The sequence below is a fragment of the Schistocerca americana genome, chromosome X (assembly GCF_021461395.2).
Source record: "Schistocerca americana isolate TAMUIC-IGC-003095 chromosome X, iqSchAmer2.1, whole genome shotgun sequence".
Lineage (NCBI taxonomy): Eukaryota > Metazoa > Arthropoda > Insecta > Orthoptera > Acrididae > Schistocerca > Schistocerca americana.
The window spans coordinates 185,664,503-185,689,287 of record NC_060130.1 but is presented as its reverse complement, the minus strand read 5'-3'; the positions used below and the strand labels follow the sequence as shown (position 1 = coordinate 185,689,287).

The 24,785-nt window shown below is 40.5% G+C and overlaps 1 protein-coding gene across 6 annotated transcripts in view; it reads right to left on the bottom strand.

The window, feature by feature from the left end:
* LOC124554953 (ligand of Numb protein X 2-like) overlaps positions 1-24,785 on the bottom strand; it is a 535,718-nt gene that overhangs the window by 5,053 nt on the left and 505,880 nt on the right. For all 6 annotated transcript variants that reach the window (XM_047128655.1, XM_047128654.1, XM_047128657.1 and 3 more), the window contains 4 exons: positions 23,160-23,549; positions 18,886-19,008; positions 4,058-4,245; positions 3,658-3,816 (listed from right to left, as the gene is read on the bottom strand). In XM_047128655.1, the coding sequence (XP_046984611.1) occupies positions 3,658-3,816; positions 4,058-4,245; positions 18,886-19,008; positions 23,160-23,549 (860 nt within the window). The remainder of the gene's footprint in view (positions 1-3,657; positions 3,817-4,057; positions 4,246-18,885; positions 19,009-23,159; positions 23,550-24,785) is intronic.

Below are 24,785 nucleotides of genomic sequence, written 5' to 3'. Positions count from 1 at the left end.
CATAGTCCACAGCTGTTACAGTATCTCGTATTACTACTTCAGGCCCTAAGGAAGACAAGATGAGTGTCCCCACAGCACAATACTGCCCCCTACAAGCCTGCATCTGACGTGCAGTGTATGTTTTGAGCAGCAGCAGTTCATCTGGATGACAGAATATCAGGACATGAACACTGACCTGTTGTAACAATAAACATAATTCATCCAACAGAGTGAAACACTTCCACCGAGCCACAGTCCAACACAATGATCCCGTGCCTACTACAGCTGTAATTGAAGATGTCATCAGACAAAAGTGGGAACACACAGGGGTTGTCTGCTGTGGAGTCCAATGTTCAACACTGTGTGCTGAGTGGTGTGCTCTGAAACACTTGTGAGTGCACCAGCACTGTTTTCCCTTAGACCAACCACAAATCACTGCCTATCTTGCTTTACAGAGCGGAAAAACTTCCGACCTCCACATTCTGTGAGATGTGGATGCCTGACATCTACTCATTACCTACTCGTGGTTTCACAGTACTTCAACCACTTTTGTAGATGCACAGAACAATACCAAGTGAGCAGCCCACTGACTGAGCTGTTTCTGAGACATTTGTTCCCAGGTGCCAAGCCATAACAATCTGCCCTTTGTTAAAGTAACTGTCAGCAGATTTCCACATTTGCAGCCTGTACTGCTGCTAGAATGTTTCTTCATTTGTCTCTGCTTTGCATATACACTTTCATTACCATGTCACATGCCTACAACATCACCAGGCAGCAATCAGTCTCACCAGTGTACATAACTTGGCTCTGCTGAGAAATTCATCAATTGGGTGGAGTTGGGCACCAATAAATCTGTTGGGCTCCACTTAAACTGAACTTTATTAGTAGATAAACTTCTTATGGCTGCCAACTGAGAAGGTATGCTTCTGAATAACATACACATTCCTGGGCAAAAAGGAAGTTAACTTTATATTGTTAAGTAGATTATTCTTTTCTGTAGTAGTGATTTCATTAATTGAGCAGTCAGTTTGAAAAAAGTATATTATTTGTGACACATTTCTATTAAGGAATAAACATATTGGGAAATAGTTGTTAACACCCACCCCTGGTTCCTCAAACGCACTGCGATATTCCTGAATTCACGCCACAAGTTATTTGTATTAAAGGGTTTTGAACATTGAAAACTTTAGCTTGACTCGATGAGTTACCCCAAAAAAATTATCTCACATGCATATTACAAAGTGAAAGTAAGCCAAGTACAACAGCTATTTTATTGTGATTCTTCAAATTCTGTCAGCATAATTCATGACAAAATAGTTCCGTGGATAACTACCCAATGTCAGTGTACAATGGGCACAATATTTCAGCAAGCGATCACATTGCCATCGTCAGGTGCACTGATGATGCTCATAATGATGGCGATGTGATTGGTTGCAGAAATATTGTGCCCTTCAGATACTGACATCCAGCCATTCATCGTGACCTATTTCATCAGCTATTTTATTTTGATACAACCAAATACTGACAACATCTGCATTGTAGATCAATATTTGTTTAGATGCTTCAGCTGTTATGTGGTAAAATCCCTCCAATTAAAATTATTGTCAAGTGATGTGTTGTCTGAATTTTATTTTATATGAAAGTTTGTCAATAAGGCAAGGAGTGTAGCTATTGTTCCAGCTACTGTTATACTAATATTAATTTCTTCTCATTTTACTGTTTCACCAAGTGGAGTCTTATGCATCTGATTCAGTTCTGTTCTGAAATAATGCCAAGCGAATGTTGTGTGCTTTGCAAGCTTTTGACACAGCATTCGGTTTCATCTTGGAGTGTGAGTTGTAGTGTTAATTTTATTTGTTGCTTCAGAAAAAGATATTAACATATTTTTGCTGCAATTTTTCCATTGGAACATCAGTATGACTCTTGATTTGCTTCCTCATGAACGGTGAGATCACATTTATTGTAGGGATCAAGTCCCAGCAAATTTTTTACTTTCTGAGAATTAACAACTATAAATCTGCCCTCTCCGGTAAATTGCTCCTATGCAACATCTGTAATAAATTGACCTTTGCCTGGATTCTGTTGGTTGTTGTAGCTAAATAGTGAACTCTGAAACTCACTTAATTTTGGAAATCCTAATTTCTTATATGCTTGTAGATAGATTAATTATGGAAACTGGTTAATCTGAAATGTCAATGGCACTTTCTTAACATAAAATGTTACAGATAAAGATTTTTCATTTGCAGAAAAGATCATTCACATTACAGTTTGACCACGAAAAGTTACTGACTGGTTCATGTTCATTGTGAATGTCTTTCGATTTTTTATACTGAAACACTTTTTTAAGCACGAGTGTTCCATTTTGATGCCTGCCCACCTGTGTCCTGATTTTTTACAATATTTACAATGTCTGCATCAAAATAAATAATGTTCTCACTTGTGGTTAACACCAGTGTGCACAAGATTTGAATTTATTGTTAAAGAATCTGTTTACGAAATGTAGATTCCTTCATGGTCTTTGCATGTTTGTGACTGTGCTGATAACATAGCCATACTGGCTTCCCTTGTGGCATCAACATGAGGTCATCTGCACCCTGCAGTGTCGTTGTCACTCAGCCTCTGTTACAGTTGTGGATATACAGACTTGGCCTGTCTCACAGACTTGTATTGGGTGTTGATCTGTACTTGAATTTTAAAATTAAGTGAAAGGAGTTTATCGAACACTATGCATGCATCTCATTATTTTACTCTCTGTCATAGAACCCACCAACTCCTTGGTACCTACCAGTGGGATGACCAAATAATTATCATTTGTGGAAATGAGGGACATCTTACAAACAATCCTGCCCACCATTCCTGCAGTATTTTGTCACCCAGACACCTACACAGCATCTTGGTCCATCCTTATACCACTCCCAACCTGGCACATTCTACTCTAGTCCTGTCACAGGCTTCCTCCATTCCATCAGAGGCAAGGCCACCTATGGAAACAGCCATGTCACATTTTTGCAAAGCACATGATGTTAGGATGACCACCAGCACAGCAGTTCATCAGAATGAATTGTAACCAAAAGCAAAGTTAGTCACCCATTGGCAGATCACACTGTTGAGCACAACATGCTTGAATTCAATGGCTGCTTCACAACCCACGTCATGGATCCCCCCTCCAGCATCAGCTTTCCTGAACTATGTAGTAGGGAGTTACGCTTGCAACACAACTTTTGCTCCCAAAATCCTCCTGGCTTCAATCTCTGTTAATCTACTGGAACCACTGTTGGGCATGCATATGGTAAGTATCAAAACTACTAATAAATGAATTGGTATACTAAGTAACCAGTGAAAGGAAACTGGGACATAAATCTGCAGTTAAAGCTTACAAAATTGAACTGTAGTAACAGACAAACTGAAATGTGCAGGGATACAGCAAAACAAAGAAAATGCTACAGCATATGCACAGTAACTTGTCATTTCTTGTGAGGAATGCTGGGAGGACATGAACATGAGTCCCACTTTGCACACACATCACTACCACAAATAAAACAATAAACATGTATGTATGCTTTTAGCTTTTACAAAAGCAGAGGTAAAAAAATGGAGGTCATGACTGCTTAAAAACCAAATATAATTGAAACATAGTGAAGTTTTCATTTTACTACACAAAATATGAATCAGTACTACCTTAATTTTCCATCCTTAGCTGCTGGTGAGTTTTGTACAACAAAAAGAATGTGTATAGCTTCCGGACCTCGCACAGGATCTTCGCCACCAACAATGCTGAATCCTAGACTAGAGCCTGGGATCCTGTGTAAGACTACAGTTTTTGGAAACTGAAGGCACCTGAAAATGTATAAAACAGATGAGTTGCACTGAAGAAACAAATATTTAGACCTTCCTAACACTACAGACAATAAGGTACTTCAATCATAATGTTAAGGAATGATTTGGGAGATTTTGTGCTCAATGGATTCACAAACTTTTGTGCCCTTACTGGCTAGGGATACAATAATATGTTAAATTTTTTAAATTTTGAACACATTTCATTTCTGTTGACTCTTGTATCTCTTGATTATTGCATTACCTTGGTAATTTTTGCCAGTAAACCCAGGATGGTATAAAGTTGAGTGAACCTGCTGATGTTTCAGGACCTTCAAGAACTTCAAGAGTTACTTCTCTCTTTTCTACTGTAGCTTTCAATATAGCTACTGCTTGTGTGTGAGTAAGACCAAGGAGGCTGGTTCCATTTACATTCAATAAAATATCTCCTTTCTGAAAAATTAAAATAAGTGTATTGAATTAAGGTAAGCTGTGGAAATCAATCAAATACACATAATTCTGTTTCCTGATCAGAAAGGGAAAGTAAAAACTGATAAATATGTTATTTATCTTATATAAGGCAGAGAAGTAGTCTCTACTCACTAACTGGTGGCACCACTAAAAAAAAAAAAAAAAAAAAAAAAAAAAAAAAAAAAAAAAAAAAAAACCACACACACACACACACACACACACACACACACACACACACACACACACACCTCTTGCTATTCCTCTATCTTTCAATTTTAATGCAGGTCCTTTATCAACTGATTGAAACAGATAGGAAACAAGGCATTATTTTAAAATTCAGTTGTCCATGCACTGAACAGAGGTAAGAGTCATTCCAAATGTTGAACCAACAATATTAGACACAGTGAAAAAATTATACATGCTAATGACAGCAGTATTATAGTCACTAAGAAAACAAGAGAACTCTATGCAGAGAAAACAAATGAAACCCTCAAGACCAGGAACAAATGCTGATTCACAGTTGAAGTGGTGTGAAAACGTGAAGATACTTACAAACAGAAGCCATCAGCATGTTATGCTTGTCATCAGCGTGTAAAAACCAGTGTCTTTAAGACACTTCTTTTCTGGGGAGCTAAATATTGTGTTCATACTTACCGTCAGAAACTGCTTGTATCGGTACCTGGATAGATGCTATGTTTGTGTCTATGTTCTCAACTGTTGTTTGCTGTTATGTGGAAGAAGAATAAACTTTGGCTCACTGTGGCTGTGCTGTTTGTGGTTCGCAGTGTGATACAACTGGCAACAAGTGTGCTGTTCCCTTCCATGTGCACAGGTTATTTAGTTGTTTCTTTGATTCTTATATCTGTGCAGGTAGTGCTCCAATCTCTCCTTGAGTAGCAGCAGGCTCTTACGGTTGCTATCATGAGTTTGTAGTCCACACTGACTGTGCAGTCTCCATGCTGTTGACATACCCGCTGCCGTTTCCCTCTTAAGATAATGTGGTGGAAGTTTGGGAAGCTAACGAAAACCAGCTTTGGCAACACTTTCTTCCGTTTGCTGTCACTGATGCAAACATGTTTGAGGCTTTGTTCCTTTCTTTGATTTCTCTTAGAATCTACCAGTTGCTGCACCAGGTAGTCGACTCCAGGAAACTGCATCACTTTTGTTCAACGAAATGTACGAGTTGTTCTCAAATTATCAACATAAACGCACACATGCCATTGCAGTGCACATACAGTCCTATCATTGTCATAAATAGCCCCACCAGTCTTAGTAGGCTTGAGCAGCTGAACTCTGTGGCCTCAGTCGCAAATGTCAGTTTGTTACCAATGCTCATCACAATTCCTATACTAATTGCACGGTCTGTGATGCCATCGTCTGGTCAGCTCATGATAAGGAAGTGTATCAATGCACAGTGTGAGAATCCACCTTTGGCTGAAGTCTTAAATACTTCTCAGTCTTTCGAGGTATCTCGTGCTGTCTGATCAGATTGAGGCTCGACGTGATGAGGCCATGGTGCCTCCCGTTCCTGGTTGTTGGAAGTCAGCCAGTTCTCAGGGGAAGGACAATGTGGCAGCGATACAAATGCAGCCTCTGCACCACACGGGACAGCAATGTGCCAAATGACAACAACAATCACTAGAACCACAGCAATGGCAGCACCCCATGCTCTCATCTCACCTGTATTGTTTCGTGGAAAATAACAGGGCTATGTGCTCTAAGCGCCAGGTGACTTGCAACAAATGGCGGAAAAAAGGATGTACTGAGTCTCAGTGTGGTTCTTAGCCCCCTCCTGTGGAAATGCACATGGATGTTAATTGTGTGTCTCCACTGCTTACAAATTGTAACAAACTGTTTGTTGAAGTGTGAGTGACAGGCAAGGTGCTCTGACTACAAATGGACACAGGTGCAGCTGTGTCTCTTACCAGCAATTGGATCCTATGTATTTTGAGTTCTCATCTCTTTTCTCAGGTGGGTTAGGTTGTGGCACTAATTTTGTGGCCCACATTACCCCGAAGCTAATGGTACAACCAAGCTTTTTCCGCGTGCTCCGTATTCCAGTGGGTTTGTGTGTTTGAGTGAAATCTGAATTGGACAGGCTGCCATGGCACATTACATCGAGTGAGTGGTCTATCTCCCTCGTGACTGTCAAAGAACCGATTGGTCAGTGTCACCTCTGCGGCAACTTCAAAGTTTCGGTTAACGCTCAATCTATTTTATCACTGACATCTACTCCTTGCCCAGTCTGGATGAGTTACTGATTAAACTCAAGAGCCAGTTTTCCTCCAAAATTGATTTATCTGAAGCCTATTTACAGGTGCTGTTGGATGAGGATTCTAAATGGTTCCTTGTGATTAACACTCCCTTTGGGTTGTACCAATATCACTGCCTCCCGTTCAGTGTGGCGAGTGACCCTGGTGATTTTTCAGCATTTTTTGAAACAACTGACAGTGTCCACTCCAGTGCATCAACTGTCTCAATGACATTTTCGTGATGGGTGCTTCTGTGTAAGAGCATTTACGTAACTTACACACCTTGTTCACAGTCTTACATACTGCAGGACTGAAATGCAACTTGGCCAGTCACCCATTGTGTATTTGGAGTTTGAGGTTTCTTGGGATAGTTTCAAGCCTTTACGTTATCTTGTTGCCTTGGTCACAGCTCTGCCTTGCCCTCCAAATATCAAAGAAATACAATGATTTTTTGGTAAAATTGCTTAGTATCACAAATTTATTCTGGACACAGCTGTGTTGGTCTATAATCTCCTTGAGCTGGTTCAGAAGAACATTCCTTTTCAGTGTATGCCAGCCTGCAAGCATGCATTCACACTTTTGAAATCTAAATTTCATTCTGTTTGTTGTTTGGCTACAGACACCCCTCAGTATGGACTTGGAGCCATTCTCACACATTGAAATGAGGATGGTTCTGAACATTTGATAGCTTACAGATCAAAAACACTCAACCACACTCAGCAGCACTATTCCCAAGTTGATAAGGAAGTGCTTGCTATCATCTACATTCTCAAAAATTTTCATATGTTCTTATATGGGTCTACATTCCACCTCATTACTAACAGCAAGTTCTTGGTTTCACCGTTTTATCCTCCCGCTTTGTTGCTCGACAAAGCAGCACACTGCCTCCAGCGTTGGGCCTTGTTTCTGTCTCACTACAATTATGAAATAAGTTTTTGGCCTACTGCACAAGATGTGAATGCTGATTCACTGTCCCAGTTTCCGATGGGGCCAGATCCTATTTTTGATAAGGATGAACTCCTTCATTTTCACTTAGATGTTAACGTGCAGTGTGCAGGGGAAGGGCTTCCTATTATGGGCCCCCAGATTGCACCTGCTGTCACTGCTGATACAGTTTTGCATTAAATTGTTCCCCTTGTTTAGCATGGCTGGCCAGACAGGTCTCTAGCAAGGCTTCACATCCTTTGTGAAACTATTTTGCCCTACGTCACCACCTTTGGGTGTTTGATGGAGGTGTTCTCTGAGCTATGGATGGGATGTCGCCTAGAGTTGTGATCCTGGCCACCCTATCATGGGATGTGCTTCAGCTCCTACATAAGGGACATTGTGGGGGCCTCACATACTGTTATTGCCCCTTTGGCGTTGATGGTGACAATGCACATCTTGTAGCAGCCTGCCCTCAGTATGCCACCTAACAGGTGGCACTGCATGCAACACTCTCTCTGTAGCCCACTCGGCAGTGACTGAGGGAATCCATCCACGTCAATTTTGTGGGACTTTTTCTACATGCTTACTCATTGTTGGTTGTTGAAAACTTCCATACATTATCCGCAGTCCTTTGACATCAGCTGTGGCAATGATTCACACCCTCCTCACAATTTTTTCTATTGAAGGTTTGAATTATAAGCTTGTGATGGATAATGGTCCACAGGTTGTATATCAGGCCTTCTACGATTGCTGTGCTCATCAAGACATTCACTACTTGACTGCTGCTCCTTTTCACCACCATTCTAACAGTCAGGCGGAACATCTCATCCGAATGTTCAGGTTGAAATGAAGAAGTATGTCGCTCACTCCTACACGGACAATGCCTTGACAAACTTCTCGAGTTCGTACAAGTTTATACCAGTGAGGGACTGGAATCTGACCGACATGCTCCATGGATGTTGGCTATGGACTCTCCTGCATCTGCTCATGCCGCCTCCCCAATGCCCACCGCCGTGGCCCTTGTCACGGTTTGCTCCTGGCTCCGCGCTCTGAACTTAGTGGTTTGACCACTCACCAAAGCGGATTCCAGCTACAGTCCACAGCTGCCAAGGCCTCCACCTCTGTATTGGTTCACACCAGTGGCAGGCTAATGGCGCACCACCATGAACAGTTGCATTCTCGCACCACGGCGAGGGCCGCGGAATCCCCGCTGCTCCCTCCGCCTCCTTCCTCACAATATGTCCCTGCCTCACAGAGCATCTGTGCTGCAGGATGGACCCACCCTCCTTGTGGCTATCACCACCTCCTGCCTCACCTCTGGGGTCCAGCCCCTGGCAACTGCTGCTGGGCCTTCCCATAATGCTTTGCTGCTGCCTGCGATTCCGCTGCCAGCTGGTCTCGTGCCTTCAGGTCCTACAGCACCAACACCACCAGTACTGCTGACTGAATGGCTGACTGTTACACTTTTGGTGCAGTCCCACCACATTTAGGGAATGGACATCTAGATGCTATCAGTGTCCTAGCCACCAGTCTTCTCGTAACAGTACATCATGGAGAAGTAGCTGCCTTGTGTGTCCACAGCCACTCCACTTCCACCCTTGTTCACCAGTTCCAGCCTGGAAACTCCTCCTGCCACCACAATCACTGCCTGCAGCGTTTGCCACAAGAGGCCACAGATGTTTCAACAATCACCCCAACATTCACATCAGTGGAACATCATTTCCTCAAGGGGGGAGTGGGCGGGCTGCTATAATCCCATACTTAATATTTGGATATTATACTGTAAATATTACGCCAACGGCATCTGCACGAGTTGGCCACTAGATACCAACCTGCAGTGAGCAACACAGCTTGTGCACACAGCACGGCATCCACCACACCATCTACTGGAGCTCTTCTCTTTATAAGCGCAGTGCAGCAGGCACTTGCCTTCATATTGTGTTCATAGTTATTGTCAGCAACTGCTTGTATCAGTACCTGGATTGTGTCTATGTTCTCAACTATTGTTCACCTCTCTCTCTCTCTCTCTCTCTCTCTCTCTCTCTCTTTTTCTACTAGGACTTGAGATAATTGAGCTTTATTTGAATGGTCAAATGCCTAAAGCCTACGGGAGGACAACAGTTCAAATCCTGCGTCCGGCCATCCTGATTTAGGTTTTCCGTGATTTCCCTAAATTGCTCCAGGCACATGCCGGGATGGTTCCATTCAAAGGGCACGGCCGACTTCCTTCCCCATCCTCCCGTCCTTCCCCAATCCGATGAGACCGATGACCTCGCTGTCTGGTCTCCTTCCCCAAAAACAACCAACAACCACCCTAAGCCTACATGCATCACCACACACATATAAAGTAGTATAGTATTTACATGAATCGATGTGCAAAACCATTATACAGGGTGTTACAAAAAGGTACGGCCAAACTTTCAGGAAACATTTCTCACACACAAAGAAAGAAAATATGTTATGTGGACACGTGTCTGGAAACCCTTACTTTCCATGTTAGAGCTCATTTTATTACTTCTCTTCAAATCGCATTAATCATGAAATGGAAACACACAGCAACAGAACGTACCAGCGTGACTTCAAATACTTTGTTACAGGAAATGTTCAAAATGTCCTCCGTTAGCGAGGATACATGCATCCACCCTCCGTCGCATGGAATCCCTGATGCACTGATGCAGCCCTGGAGAATGGCGTATTGTATCACAGCCGTCCACAATACGAGCACGAAGAGTCTCTACATTTTGTACCAGGGTTGCGTAGACAAGAGCTTTCAAATGCCCCCATATATGAAAGTCAAGACGGTTGAGGTCAGGAGAGCGTGGAGGCCATGGAATTGGTCCGCCTCTACCAATCCATCAGTCACCAAATCTGTTGTTGAGAAGCGTACGAACACTTCGACTGAAATGTGCAGGAGCTCCACGTGCATGAACCACATGTTGTGTCGTACTTGTAAAGGCACATGTTCTAGCAGCACAGGTAGAGTATCCCGTATGAAATCATGATAACGTGCTCCATTGAGCGTAGGTGGAAGAACATGGGGCCCAATCAAGACATCACCAACAATGCCTGCCCAAACGTTCACAGAAAATCTGTGTTGATGACGTGATTGCACAATTGCGTGCGGATTCTCATCAGCCCACACATGTTGATTGTGAAAATTTACAATTTGATCACGTTGGAATGAAGCCTCATCCGTAAAGAGAACATTTGCACTGAAATGAGGATTGACACATTGTTGGATGAACCATTCGCAGAAGTGTACCTGTAGAGGCCAATCAGCTGCTGATAGTGCCTGCACATGCTGTACGTGGTACGGAAACAACTGGTTCTCCTGTAGCACTCTCCATACAGTGATGTGGTCAACGTTACCTTGTACAGCAGCAACTTCTCTGACGCTGACATTATGGTTATCGTCAACTGCGTGAAGAATTGCCTCGTCCATTGCAGGTGTCCTCGTTGTTCTAGGTCTTCCCCAGTCACGAGTCATAGACTGGAATGTTCCGTGCTCCCTAAGATGCCGATCAATTGCTTCGAACGTCTTCCTGTCGGGACACCTTCGTTCTGGAAATCTGTCTCGATACAAACGTACCGCACCACGGCTATTGCCCTGTGCTAATCCATACATCAAATGGGCATCTGCCAACTCTGTATTTGTAAACATTGCACTGACTGCAAAACCACGTTCGTGATAAACACTAACCTGTTGATGCTACGTACTGATGTGCTTGATGCTAGTACTGTAGAGCAATGAGTCGCATGTAAACACAACCACCGAAGTCAACATTACCTTCCTTCAGCTGGGCCAACTGGCGGTGAATCGAGGAAGTACAGTACATACTGACGAAACTAAAATGAACTCTAACATGGAAATTAAGCATTTCTGGACACATGTCCACATAACATCTTTTCTTTATTTGTGTGTGAGGAATGTTTCCTGAAAGTTTGGCTGTACCTTTTTGTAACACCCTGTATAGCAATGAGCTGGGTAAACTACTTTCTGTAGGCAAATAATACTTTAGGTGAGTGAAGTATCCACAGTGTGTACAGCTAACATACCCTTCAGAAGACTCACTCACTGAAACTTCATTAATTGTCAACTATCAACATGCACAAAACTTACAATGTAATACTCTGTTTTCTCAAAATTATTATACAGTAGTGAAACCAGGAGCTTTACTGCCACAATGTCAAAAAACCTGATAAATTTCAAAAGTAACAACTGAACTTCATTGTTAAGGATAAATAAAGCATTGAGTATTGCATTCCAACTTCTAGGTTTGTGATACACAAGCAGCTCATAGATATTTAGCTGAAATAGTTAGGACATGTTTGCCATATTTCTTATGAAATCATTTACAGTGAACTGTGGTCTGGTAAAAAGCCTCTTGGGGCTCCTCTGAGCTGTCACAAAGATAATCTTAAATGTACCATGAAGATGAACAGACTCAAGCAGCAAGATGTCTGTCTGTCTTTATGACGACGAATGCAGTATGCATGGATAAGCTAAGAGAGAAACAGGAAAGTTTCACCAAAAACAAGCATGTACAGCTTTACTTGAATATAACATCATCCAAAATACTTGTATATAAAAACATCATCCACATCTCTGTATCAATGTCAAAACCACTCAATCTCCAAGTTTTCTCATAATTTTCATTTATATCCTATATACTTCTCTCCTCCGTGCACTTACTATGTCTGCCTGTAGCTTATCAGTTCTGTCCAATCCCCTCATGAGAGAAAGTTTCAAATCGGTTTCTAGCAATTGTTCCCAAGTCAATTCTGTGTCCTTTCTATCGATGCTTTTGATTACAGTGAACTGGTATACCAGAGTTAATAACTGTTTTCACTCAGTACTTTATCTGATAATGAACTATTGCAATTATTCCATTTACTTTCTTGGTGCAGCTCAGCTCACACTTACAAGTATGACCAATGGTTTGGATAATTATGCTCAAATTACTAAAGTAGCCAAGCAGGAATTGTCAATGGAGTTTATTATGAATTCATTTCAATTTGTAATTTTTGTCACTTACAAGGAAACATCACCAACTTGAGCTCATGTTTTAAGGAGAAAAAGCCATACTAGCAAGATACCAACCCCACATGAAAATTTGGGCCGTAATGCTGATATATGCAGTTATGACCTTCTGAAAGTACAACTTTTAAACTTTTGCATGCACTATTTGTTTGACACTAGCTCTGCCCCACTCTGACTGCCTAATGCCTGAGTGCCAAATTTTGTACATGGAGTGACAAACAGAGCTCTCCTATTCACTGGGGAAGGTGGACACACCTGCCCTATGTGTTTTCAAATCTTGTTAGAGAACATTTTATTTTACACGTGCTGCCATGTATCCTGTGGTATGATGGCATGATAGAAACAAGTAGATGTTATGTCAATATCCATGTCTTTAAAGCTAAAATGACATTTTGTGGCTTTCATATTTATACTTCCGTACAACAAAAACATTCAATTCAATTTGTGATGTACCATTGAATCACACTGCATCTGGTAGTGAGATTACTCATGCAAAGCACCTTCTGAATGGATATCTGTGGCATCTGTAGTCAAGGCTGTGTACTGGGGAAGGGTCTGCAATTGAGTGTATGCTAATGTAAGCTGAAGGTATTGCAGAATGTGGACAAATATGCCACCTCTGTATAGAACAATGTGGATATCTATTTTGACTGGCTCTTGACACTGCTAGGAGGTGATACATGTCACGTCTGACTGTGAACTAAAATAATCACCAACAGAGATGTTTATTGCCTATTAAACTATACAGATTTTGTGTAATTTATTAAGTAAATTTGTAATGTAAATGTAGTTATGCAAATTTTGTGATTTAGTTGTTACACAAGAGAGAGAAGTTTAAGTTTTATATAAAATTATAAAAATTGGCAGGAATGTATACACTAACTCAGTGTGAAGTGGTACAGTAATTGTGGCACGACGTAGGCTCTGAAAGGTTCATTGTGGTATGATGAAAGTTTAGAGGAAATCTGAAATAAAACTTTAGACCACCCATCGAGATATAAATTATAAGAGCTCAAGCTACTAATTTAAAGCCACAAAAGGAAGAGGACATAAATCTGGATACATTACACCTACATGATTAATGTACAATTCACAATAAAATGCATGGCAGAGGTTTCAAACTATTTCTCTACTATTCCACTCCTGAACGGCATGCGGGAAAAATGAGCACTTCAGTCTTTCTATGCAAGTTCTGTTTTCTCCTATTTTATCATGACCATTTTTCCCTATGTAGAGGGGCACCAACACAATATTTTTGCAATTGGAGGACAAAGTTGGTGATTGAAATTTCACAGGAAGATCCTGCCGCATTGAAAAATGACTTTTTTTTAATGATTGCCATCCCAATTCACATATCATGCCCATGGCACTCTCTCCCCTATTTTATGATAACACACAACAAGCTGCACTTTTGCATTTTCTAAGTGTTCTGCCAATAAATCACAGTTTTTGTTTTGTTATCCCCACAACATTACCCATGTGATCATTCCAATTTAAGTTATTTGTAATTGTAATCCCTAAGTATTTGGCTGAATTTAAAGTTTTTTTTATTTGTGTGATTCATTGTGTAACCAAGATTTAGTGGATTTCTGTTGTTACTCATGTGGATGACTTCACACTTCATTAATTAGAGTCCATTGCCACTTTTCACACCATACAGGTACCTTGTCTAAATCATTTTGCAATTGGTTTTGATCAGCTGATGACTTTACAAGACAGTAAATGAGAGTATCATCAGCAAGCAATCTAGGAGGGCTGCTCAGATTGTCCCCTATATCATTTATGTAGATCAGGAACAGCAGAGTTCATTTAACACTTCCTTGGGGGACACAAAATATTACTTCTGTTCCATTTCATAATATGCGAAAAACCTATCAGTTATGCAACAGTTGAAAAGTGTGAACTGTTTGTAAGAGCATCCAGAGTGATTAACACTAATAGCTCTGCTCCCTCAAATACTATTTCAGAAAATTTGTAATAAATATTGTCTATGTAAGCACACTTTACTATTTATCTCCAATATCTAGGGACCAGAAAAATTCTCATTTTATGATAAATGTGAATACAGACGCAAATTCTGCTTCAAAATGCGACAATGTGAAACTACGTAATACAAGCTATTTTGTAGCAAATTGTATCCAAATGAACTATTTTATCAAGATAGCTTTATTTTCTGCATATAAATAATAAAAATGTAATGATTTTTCAGTTACTCCTATCATATGTTATCTTGAAAAGGCAAATTTCGAAAAGATAATTTGCACAGGGATGTGTTTGCAAAACAAAAAGTGCACAACTTATCAACGGTCTAAATGTTCTAATGCCATTCCAACTGTGGGTAGTTGGGTAGTTGAATGATCTGTGTAAGATACATGCCACTGCCCCATAATGCAACATATTACCACAGTCTAATATATCTCTACTCAAGTGATTGCAAAAGGGTGTATAAATTAGGCTCCACACTCACTAACAACCACAATAAAAATCAGAATAAATAATACTGTTTACATTCACTGAATATGGTATTCAGCAATGTAGCTTATCCACCACTTGGTGCACTACTGTTGCAGCATACAGCAAATATCAGTGAAAGTGTTGCATACATTTGTTTGTTAGCTGAAGTTCACAAGTTGATATAATGCAAGCACTTTTAACGTAGCCATTTTAGGTGGCACGTGTTTTGAACTGTGGTTGTATCAAATACTGTTAGAGGTTGGACCTGAAATCCCTCACTGACAATACTCTGCCAACCTCAAAAAGCAATTGCGCAGTAGCTGTACTGAAATGCCTCTGTCTTTTGTGTTACTCGTCATTTTCATTTCTTATTTTCAAATGAGTGGGAAGACTAATACTAGACTATCACGGATTTCGATTAAGATCCTTGACACCAGAAGGGATCGGTGAACCCTGCGTATCAGTTCTGCTTTCGCGAAACCCATGTGTAGGCTGCTGCCCTGCCAGAGAGAGGCATGATTTGTTTCTCGAGACCACTCCTTTCCCATCTGGCAGACATAATTCTAATTTGTATATACTTGTGACTGTCTGTCACTATATAGTGTCCACAAACTGCACTATAGTCTCTGAAAAACAAAACTTGCCTCTATCTTGACCATGCTAAAATTCTTCCCCTAACATGCAAAAGGAGTTTTTTTCAACTATATTTCCACTCTAAGTGCTTTGTCAACTCTATCTGTAGTGTTGTCAGGTATGGCTTTCACAATTACAAATGCCCATGAAAGGTTGAAATTAATAATCTGCAAATTTTGTAATCACTGAATTGGGTGAGAAAAGAAAATTAATGTCGAGAACCATATTAAATTCATTTCACCAGCAGGAGAAAGCTGCTACTGCTCAACAGAACAACCATTTGTTTAAAGCTTTATACAGCCAAAGGAAGGAAACAAAGGCCCTTTTGGAAAACAACTGTTGAAAGTTTTGCAAAAGCAAACATTCCATCACAATCTTCCACACTCAGCACTTTTTATCAAACAATTTCAAAGCATTAAGACTCTGTCTTCACTCATGAAGTGTGACAACCTTTTAAATTTGTGCATCTGGTCATTTGCAAACAAGGGAGTCATATGCAAATGTCAACAACAATATATGCATATTTTGCCAAAAATAAATGCACATTTTGCCAAAAATTGATGCGAAATTCACCAAAAACAGATGCTACATTTTCTTGTCCTTACCAATACATTAATATAGACCCGCTTCTGCCTTACTGTGGGTAAACATGGGCTTGGTTGTTATGTTTTAACTAGAGGGATGGTACATTTGGAGTTAAAGAAGAGAATTCTGTTTGATTATCAGTCTAAAACTAATATTGATAGCTCTGGAGCCACCCTTAAAAGTTGTGGCTTCTTTACTTATTTTAAAATGAAACACTGGAAACTCCAGGTAGGAATATCAACTACGTAGGGAAAGACAAATTGCTACTTACCATAAAGAAGACACATGAAGTTGTACACGGGCACAATTAAAAGATGCTTACACAAAGGCTTTGGACACAGCCTTCATCAGCAAAAGAGAAACACACACCATTCATAAGTACAAGCAAGCACACCTCACGCACACATGACTGGCAGCTCGGACCAGAAAGCAGCATCATGTGGTATGGAGGCAGCAATCTGGAGGGGGCAGTGAAGGAAAGGATAGTAGTGTATGGGTGAGGAGGAGAGAGGAACACTGTATGGCAGATTGTGCAGTGACTAGAATGCCAACAGGTGCAGCATGAGGAGGTTGTGGGGCAAGGAGGTGAGGGGAAAAAAGGAACAAAAACAGAGAGGAGTGGGGAAAGATGGGCAGGTGCATTGCCAGAGGGCAGCAACCAAAGAGGGTGGGAGCTAAGAATGGGGAGGAGATAATACGACACAGGGGGTGGAAACTGTTGGGTGGAGGCTGTAGGGACAGTATGTTACAGGAGCGGAGACTGTATTGTGAGGATAACTCCCATCTTCGCATTTCAGCAACGCTGGTGGTGGAGGGGAGGATTCAGGTGGCTTGGGTAGTGAAGCAGCTGTTGAAACCAAGCATGTTATGTTCAGCTGCATGTTGTGCCATTGGGTGGCCTACTTTGCTCTACCACGGGGTGGCCTACTTTGCTCTAGGTCACAGTTTGGCGATGGTCGTTCGTTCTAGTGGACAGCTGGTTGGAAGTCATACCACAACAAAATGCTGTGCAAAGATTGCAGCAGAGCTGGTAAATGACATGGCTGCTTTCACAGGTGGCCCGGCCCCTGATGGGGTAGAATAAACCTGTGACACGACTGGAATAGGAAGTGCTGAGTGGGTTGATTGGGCAGGTCTTGCATCTGGGTCTTCCACAGGGATATGATCCTTGTGGCAAGTGACTGGGACTGAGAGTGGCATAGGGATTGATTAGGATGATGTGGAGGTTGGGAGGGTGATGAAACACCACTTTAGGAGGGGGTGGGAAGGATCTCGAGTAGGGTGTCCATCATTTCAGGGCATGATAATAGGTAATCAATGCCCTGGTGAATTATGTGGTTCAGTTGTTATTGTCTGGGGTGGTACTGGGTGACAAAGGGGAGCATCCCTTGTGGTGGTGGGAGGATTGAGGGTGTGAGGGGGAAGGACATGGGAGATCTGTTCGCATGCTAGGTCTGCAGGATAGTGCCAGTCTGTAAAGGCCTTGGTGAGACCCTCAGCATACTGTGCAAAGGACTCTTGTCATACCATATATGCCATCCCCAGGTGCCCAGGGTATATGGGAGGGATTTTTTTGCATGAAAGGGATGACAACTGTCAAAATGCAGATACTGTTGGTGGTTGGTGGGTTTAATGCGAACGGAGGTGTGGATGGAGCCAGCAGAGAGGAGGTGGTCAATGTCTAGCAAGGTGGCACGCTGGGTTGAGGAGGACCAAGTGAAGCACATTGGAGAGAAGGTGTTGAGGATGTGAAGGAATGAAGATAGGGTGTCCTGGCCCTTTGCAAAAATGTATTATCATTTTTTCATTTACTTTAACCTGCTAATACACAGGATTGAGAAAAAACAGATGTGGGGCTAATTACAAGTGGCCCTACTCTTTTCATATATGATCAAACGAAGACCAGATGGAGGTCCTTTCATATACAGAGCAAATAAAGACTGGATGGAGGATTAGAAATTGTAGCACAAAATTAAAGACTCTCCCAAAACACATAATTTTCAGTACCAAGTGTAGTGCAAAAACGTTGGAAAATGTGACGTCAGCAACTGAAACTGTTACTGGAATAGAATTGGTCAGAAGTAAGTTATTTTCATTTGACATCACATCTGGAGCCATCGCCATATATGTGGCATATGAACTGTCATTTTAAGTTTATACGTGAATTCAGCCTCAAGGAAAAACAGGTCAAAATCAAATTTTGACATTTGACAACTATCAGTTACCATGTTTTAGTAAACTGCTCCCTGAGGTTTATGAAATTTTTACATCAGAACAGGAAAAAATACCAGATTTAGAGACATTTCCTAAAAACTGCTGACTGCAATATATCCTAAAAACTGCCAATTTCACATAATTTTTTCCATCATCATTTATGTGACCTTTTCCTATCCCTGCCCACAGCCCACTTGACAACTAAGGTAAATTCATATAAAAATGTAAACGGCTACTGTAATGGACACACATGGTAGAAAGCTGTGGCCAACACTTCTTATTCATCCTCAATATTTATTAAGTTGCTAACAGTGCTTGCCTATTTGTGTATTTTAATAGAATATTTACTTTATTTTCTCTTTATTCACTTTATTTTTTTCAGTAAAGTTCTCTGACACACAGTTATGGTTTATGTGATTCTGGAGTAAAATTTTAGAGATAAACAACAATGTTTAAAAAATATCAGAAGAATGAACAAATTTAACACAGAGAAAAGGTAAAGGGTTTCAATCTTACCAATATCCGCATTGTTCTTCCAACACAGCCTTGAGGGTGAATATTTGCAATGTAAATTGGTATGTCTCCTTCATTACTTCCAATTCCACCACCTATGCGCATTCCAAGATTTTCTTTTGGATCCTGAAAGGAGCAGAGAATAATACATTACGAATTATTAAACAAGTAATCCAAAGGATAATAACCTGCCAAAAACCTAAGAGGTACTAAAACCACTTCTTTTCACTTTTGCCATAGTCAAACACTGACAATGTCCATGTTGGTTGGTTGGTTGGTTTGGGGAAGGAGACCAGACAGCGTGGTCATCGGTCTCATCGGATTAGGGAAGGATTGGGAAGGAAGTCGGCCGTGCCCTTTCAGAGGAACCATCCCGGCATTTGCCTGGAGTGATTTAGGGAAATCACGGAAAACCTAAATCAGGATGGCCGGACGCGGGATTGAACCGTCGTCCTCCCGAATGCGAGTCCAGTGTCTAACCAAATGTCCATGTGTGGGGGAGAAAACTGAGAAATAATACTCAAACAAGTGGCACTGCACATGGCATGGATTGTGTCTAAGGACAATGAACTAACCTATGAAGAGAGACTATTTCTACATTTTTAACATACACAACAGAGAGAAATATAACACACACAGTAACCACAAGAAAAAGATTCTAAATAAAATTGCAAAAAAATTGTTCCTGCCAAACAGTGGGAGATGGATAGCAACATTAAAACGCTGACAGATAAATAAGATTTGGAACATTTGGTTCCTCTTGTTTGGCAAAAGAGAGAGTAAAGTGACCTACAACTTCTTATGTCCTGACAATTAGAGTATTTACAGAGTGAATTTTTACTCTGCAGTGGAATGTGCACTGATTTGAAGCTTCTTAACAGCTTAAAACTATGTGCCAGACTGGGATTCAAACCTAGAACATCTGTGCTTCATGCAAATGCTCTACTGACTGAGCTATGCTGGCAATGCTCACAACCCCTCCTCATAGCTTTACTCCATTTTCTCCACAAGTCCTGCAAGGTATGCAAGAGAACTTCTGTTATGGAAGATAGGAAAGAGATATTGGTGAAAGTAAAGCTGTAAGGGCACATCACAAGTCGTGCATGGATAGCTAGTCAGTGGAGCTTTTGCCACAAAAAGCAAAGGTTCAGGGTTTGGGTACCAGTCCAGCTCACAGTTTTAAACTTCCAAAAAGTTTCTATTACAGTATTTGTCAGCTTTTGTATGAGATTTAATTTGGTGCCTCTTACATAAAAGATATTTTTGTCTTCATTAAATCGAGTACATGACTGTTTTACATGAAAGATCCTCTGCCTCCGCATGTAATTTTCTGTAATATAGGATGGTGTGAAGGAATCTCGCTTACACATGAACTTTTCTTTATCGGCTTTAATCTACAAAATGAAATTGCAATGGAGTTGGAATTAATGGTACAAAGCAAATGATATTTCATTTTCATGTAATTACAGGTTATCTGTGGCCAATATTTTAAGATGTGGTACTGCACACACAGAAATTTCACATTATGTCCACCAATAAGATGTGTCTTTGTGACTGCCTTTTCTTGCATGTACTTCACATTCCTTTGCTGGTGTTTTCTTAGCTCTCTCTTCCAAGTTTGGAAAATGTCTGGCTGTAAGGGGAGTCACTTTTAGTGTTTGAGGTGGGTGTCCAACCAATGATCCTTATCTTGGAGGAGATATGATTAACTGTTAAGACAGACTGATAATGGATTTTGTTCTGCTTTTTACCATTGTAATGTTACTTTTAATACAGAAAGTCACTGAGCAAGCCAGGTTCAATGAATGGTGGATAAAAACATTGATAATATCCTTTTCAGTCTGGTCCATGGCATTCACTACCTGTGCAAAAGGGAATCACTGCGATCCACAGCTCCAACATTCTAATCACAGCCCATGGAAACAGACAGCTGTTGCACAATGCCATATTTTTAATCTACTTTCAAATCCATCATCATGAAACATGGTGCACTGAAAAGTTTTCTGCTTATAGTGCTGCTGATACATTGTCCATAAAAAGGAGGAACTTCAACCAAGACCAAAACTGCTTTTCTGGAAAATAGTGTGTCAAGTGACTTCCTCTCTATATATAAATGATCCACCACCTCTTATAGTGGTTCCACTACAATGGCATGCTACTTTCTATGAGCTTAGAGCTACATGTGTAATTTCAGATTCCCTACACCAATATTCTTTCATGCAAACAAGTGAGCTATCAATGGTCCGCAGTTCCACTTCTAGCTGTTGCAGTTTATTTCTTATTGACTGGACATTTTGGCGAAGAACTGATAAACACTGAGGACTTCTTACCTTGGAGCCTTCTCGTTTTTCTTGTCTTCCTCTAAAAAATCATTTTGGATGACAAGGAGCTACAGTTTCCTTGTCATTCACTTCACTATCCACTGTTGTTTCTGCTGTCTCCTCACAACTTTTTGCATGTTTTGCTGATGATTCTATTGCTTCTAATTTTTTTGAAGTGTTTTTGTTGTTCCTGTTGTGTCTGATGGTGACTTAGCGACTACGAGTTTGCTTCTGAAGTTATTTTCGTGTTTTTTCTTTCTTTTTTTATTTTCTTGGTTATCAGGTTCTTCATATATTCCTTACCCAAGCTGTTCAGGTGTAGTCTGTGTTTTGTGTGGAATGTGCATCCTATATCACTCACACCAATGCATTTCACATTTTTAAAATGCCTGCAGATTTTAGCAACCTCATTATTGGCACTTTGTATCTCTTTATTAACACAGAAGTGCCTCATAAGATCATGCTGATGCAGAATATTCACAATTATGACATTTGTATGTGTGAGATTTTTCAGACACTATTTAAGATCACGCATAGCACTTGCCATTTGGTTTTTGTATATGTTATTAGAACCTCCCAAAAGTACAACAAAGTCTTTATCATATAGATTTTTTTACCTCTGTGGATGCAATTATCTTTTTAATTTTACAAAGTGGGGATCCCGGTTTCACTATACCACACAAATATATATTACTTTCTTCTCTTAGTTTATTTGCACAACCATAACCACGACTGTCTGAAAGCACAAACAGTTTGCTCTTGGATTTTACAGTCTGGAAATCATTTTGTGTTGTTTCACTAAACACTTTAATACAACTTTGGATCGGCAGATTTCCACTGTCCATTTTTACACTTGGTTTCTTATTTGTCAGTGTCAATACATTTTCTTCTCCTGCTTTATTCACACTGTTCTTTTGTCTTTGCCTCGTTCATGAGATCTGCACGGGCCTGCACTTCCACAAGCATCAGTAGAAAGTACTTGAAACAAGTTTTCATGTACAAAGATGTTACTTTCACAGTTTTTTTGAGTTAGCACTTGTTTCTTGCTGCTATTGTATGTCACATTTGTTCACTTTTCCTTAACAGTCGCACTATCATGCAAAAATTTCAGCACATTCAGTTCACTTTTTTCAAGCTGTAATTTCAAAATACCCATTTTTAAAGTGCCAATAATAAACTGTAAACTAGTTATGTGTTCATTTAGTTTGCTAATTTCACCCTTACAGTTTTCACATGGTTTCTTCTAAACAGCAAAACACATTTTTTTGGAAAGACACATGCTTAGCTTTTACCCTTGCTGTCATCCTGACTCAAGTTTGTTCACCCGGCTCTCACCATCAATCAAATCTTTTATTAGGAAGTTTTAAGAAGATTGCCCAGCAGTGTTCATAAAAAAAACCCGATTTGTGGCAGACAAGAGACTGGTTCCTCCACCACAACAGTGCACCTGCACACAACTATCTCTGTTTGAGTATAGGCTGACCTTTGTAGAAAACACAGTGGTTGAAACACTATGAATAAGAGGAAAAATATGTTCTGTATGGAAATTTCAACACACTACAAAAATTTTGGATATAGTTGAATGAGATTTAAAAAAATCATGAGTTGAGCTTTCACAAAGGGGTGCAAAAAGCAACTGTTAAAAACTTTTAGCACTGATACTGACCATAATTGAGTTATGTGATTTTTGGCCACAAATGGCACCATCTGCGGCAGTGATCGCAATTCAAATTGTGTGAAAATATCCCGGATAGTGCAGATTTTGGTACATAATTGTTCTCTTGGCAATTCAGTGAAAACTATTAGGGTTTTCACTACACATTATGCTGCTTAGCATACAGAGTGTATGCTAGCCAATATTTGTAATTAACCATAATTTGTCTATTAAGAGAAGAAATGCTGTTTGGTTATAAAACTTTTCTGTCACAAACTGAAAAGAAAGAAAAAAATCTTTACCTTATGAATAGTCACACACTTCTGCTGCATTGAAAAATTAGAAGCATATGAGCTCCTTTGGATGGATGAATCTTCTGCCACTTCCCGGACATTATTTGGTGTATTATCCGATGTCTGTGGCTGTGCAACAGTTTCTATTGACTCCATGTGGAGAGCGTCACAAGACTGGCTGTGTAGTCGTTCACGTGCAGCATATGTTGCTGGCACAACATCAGATGAACGAGATACAGCAAAACACTGTGACAACACTTTATCCGGGCTACCTAAGGTCTCTGGTGCTGATTTTGTCCGACCATGGTATAAAGGTGGGAGCCGATCGGCTTTCTCCTGTTCTGGTGGTGGTCTTTTCAGCTTTTTTCGTGCAATCACAAGTGTTACACATTCATTGCTCTGCAAAATAAAACAAACACAGTAAAAAATGAGCAGTCCACTCACTCTAACCATTCACTAAAAATTTACTGTATCCATAGTGCAATACATAGTAAAACTAGTCAGAAAGAGTGTGATATGTGAAGACTGTGTGCTGGAGTTCCATTGGGCTAATTGTAGAGGGGAACTGAGTGGGGAACTCTTATGTGGACCTCCCATGGGACTGTAAGCCCTGCAAAGAAGACAAGAGTATCACTGAACAGGAAGCAAAGATGTTTGTCTTTCAGGCTGAATTAGATCTACATCTGCATTTACATAGATACTCCGCCAGCCACTGTACAGAGCTTGGCGATGGGTGCCCTGTACCACTTCTTGTCATTTTCCCTCCTGCTTCACTTGCAAATAAAGTGAGGGAAAAACGACTATCTATATGCCTCTGTATGAGGCCTAATTTCTCGTATTTTATCTTCGTGGCCCTTACATACTATGTATGTTTTCGGCAGTAGAAATATTCATCAGTCAGCTTCAAATGCTGGTTCTCTAAATTTTCTCAATAGTGTTTCTCAAAAAGAACATCGCCTTCCAACCAGGGATTCCCATTTGTGTTACTGTAGCATCTCTTAACACACTCATTTTGTTCGAACCTACTGGTAACAAATCTAGCAGTTCACCTCTGAATTGCTTTGATGTCTTCCTTCAATCTGACCTGATATGGATCACAAACACTTGAGCAGTATTCAAGAATAGGTCGCACCAGCATCCTATATGTGATCTCCTTTATAGGTGAACCACTCTTTCCTAAAATTCTCCCAATGAACTGAATTTGATCATTCACCTTCCCTACCACAGTTCTCACATACTTGATCCACCTCATATCACTTTGAAATATTACGCCCTATGCCTAGATATTTAAACGACTTGACTGTGTCAAGCAGGACACTAGTAATACTGTACCTGAACATTACAGGTTTGATCGTCCTACTTATCCACATTAACTTACATTTTTCCACATTTAGGGCTAGCTGCCATTCATCACATCACATCAGCTTTTATCTCTCTACAGTCATTCAACTTCAACACCTTACCATAAACCATGGCATCATCAGCAAACATTCGCAGATTGCTGCCCATCCTATCTGTCAAATTGTTTATGTATATAGAGAACAACAGCAGTCCTGTCACACTTCCCAGGCTCACTGCTGATGATACCCTTGTCTCTGATGAACACTCACTGTCGAGGACAACATACTAGGTTCT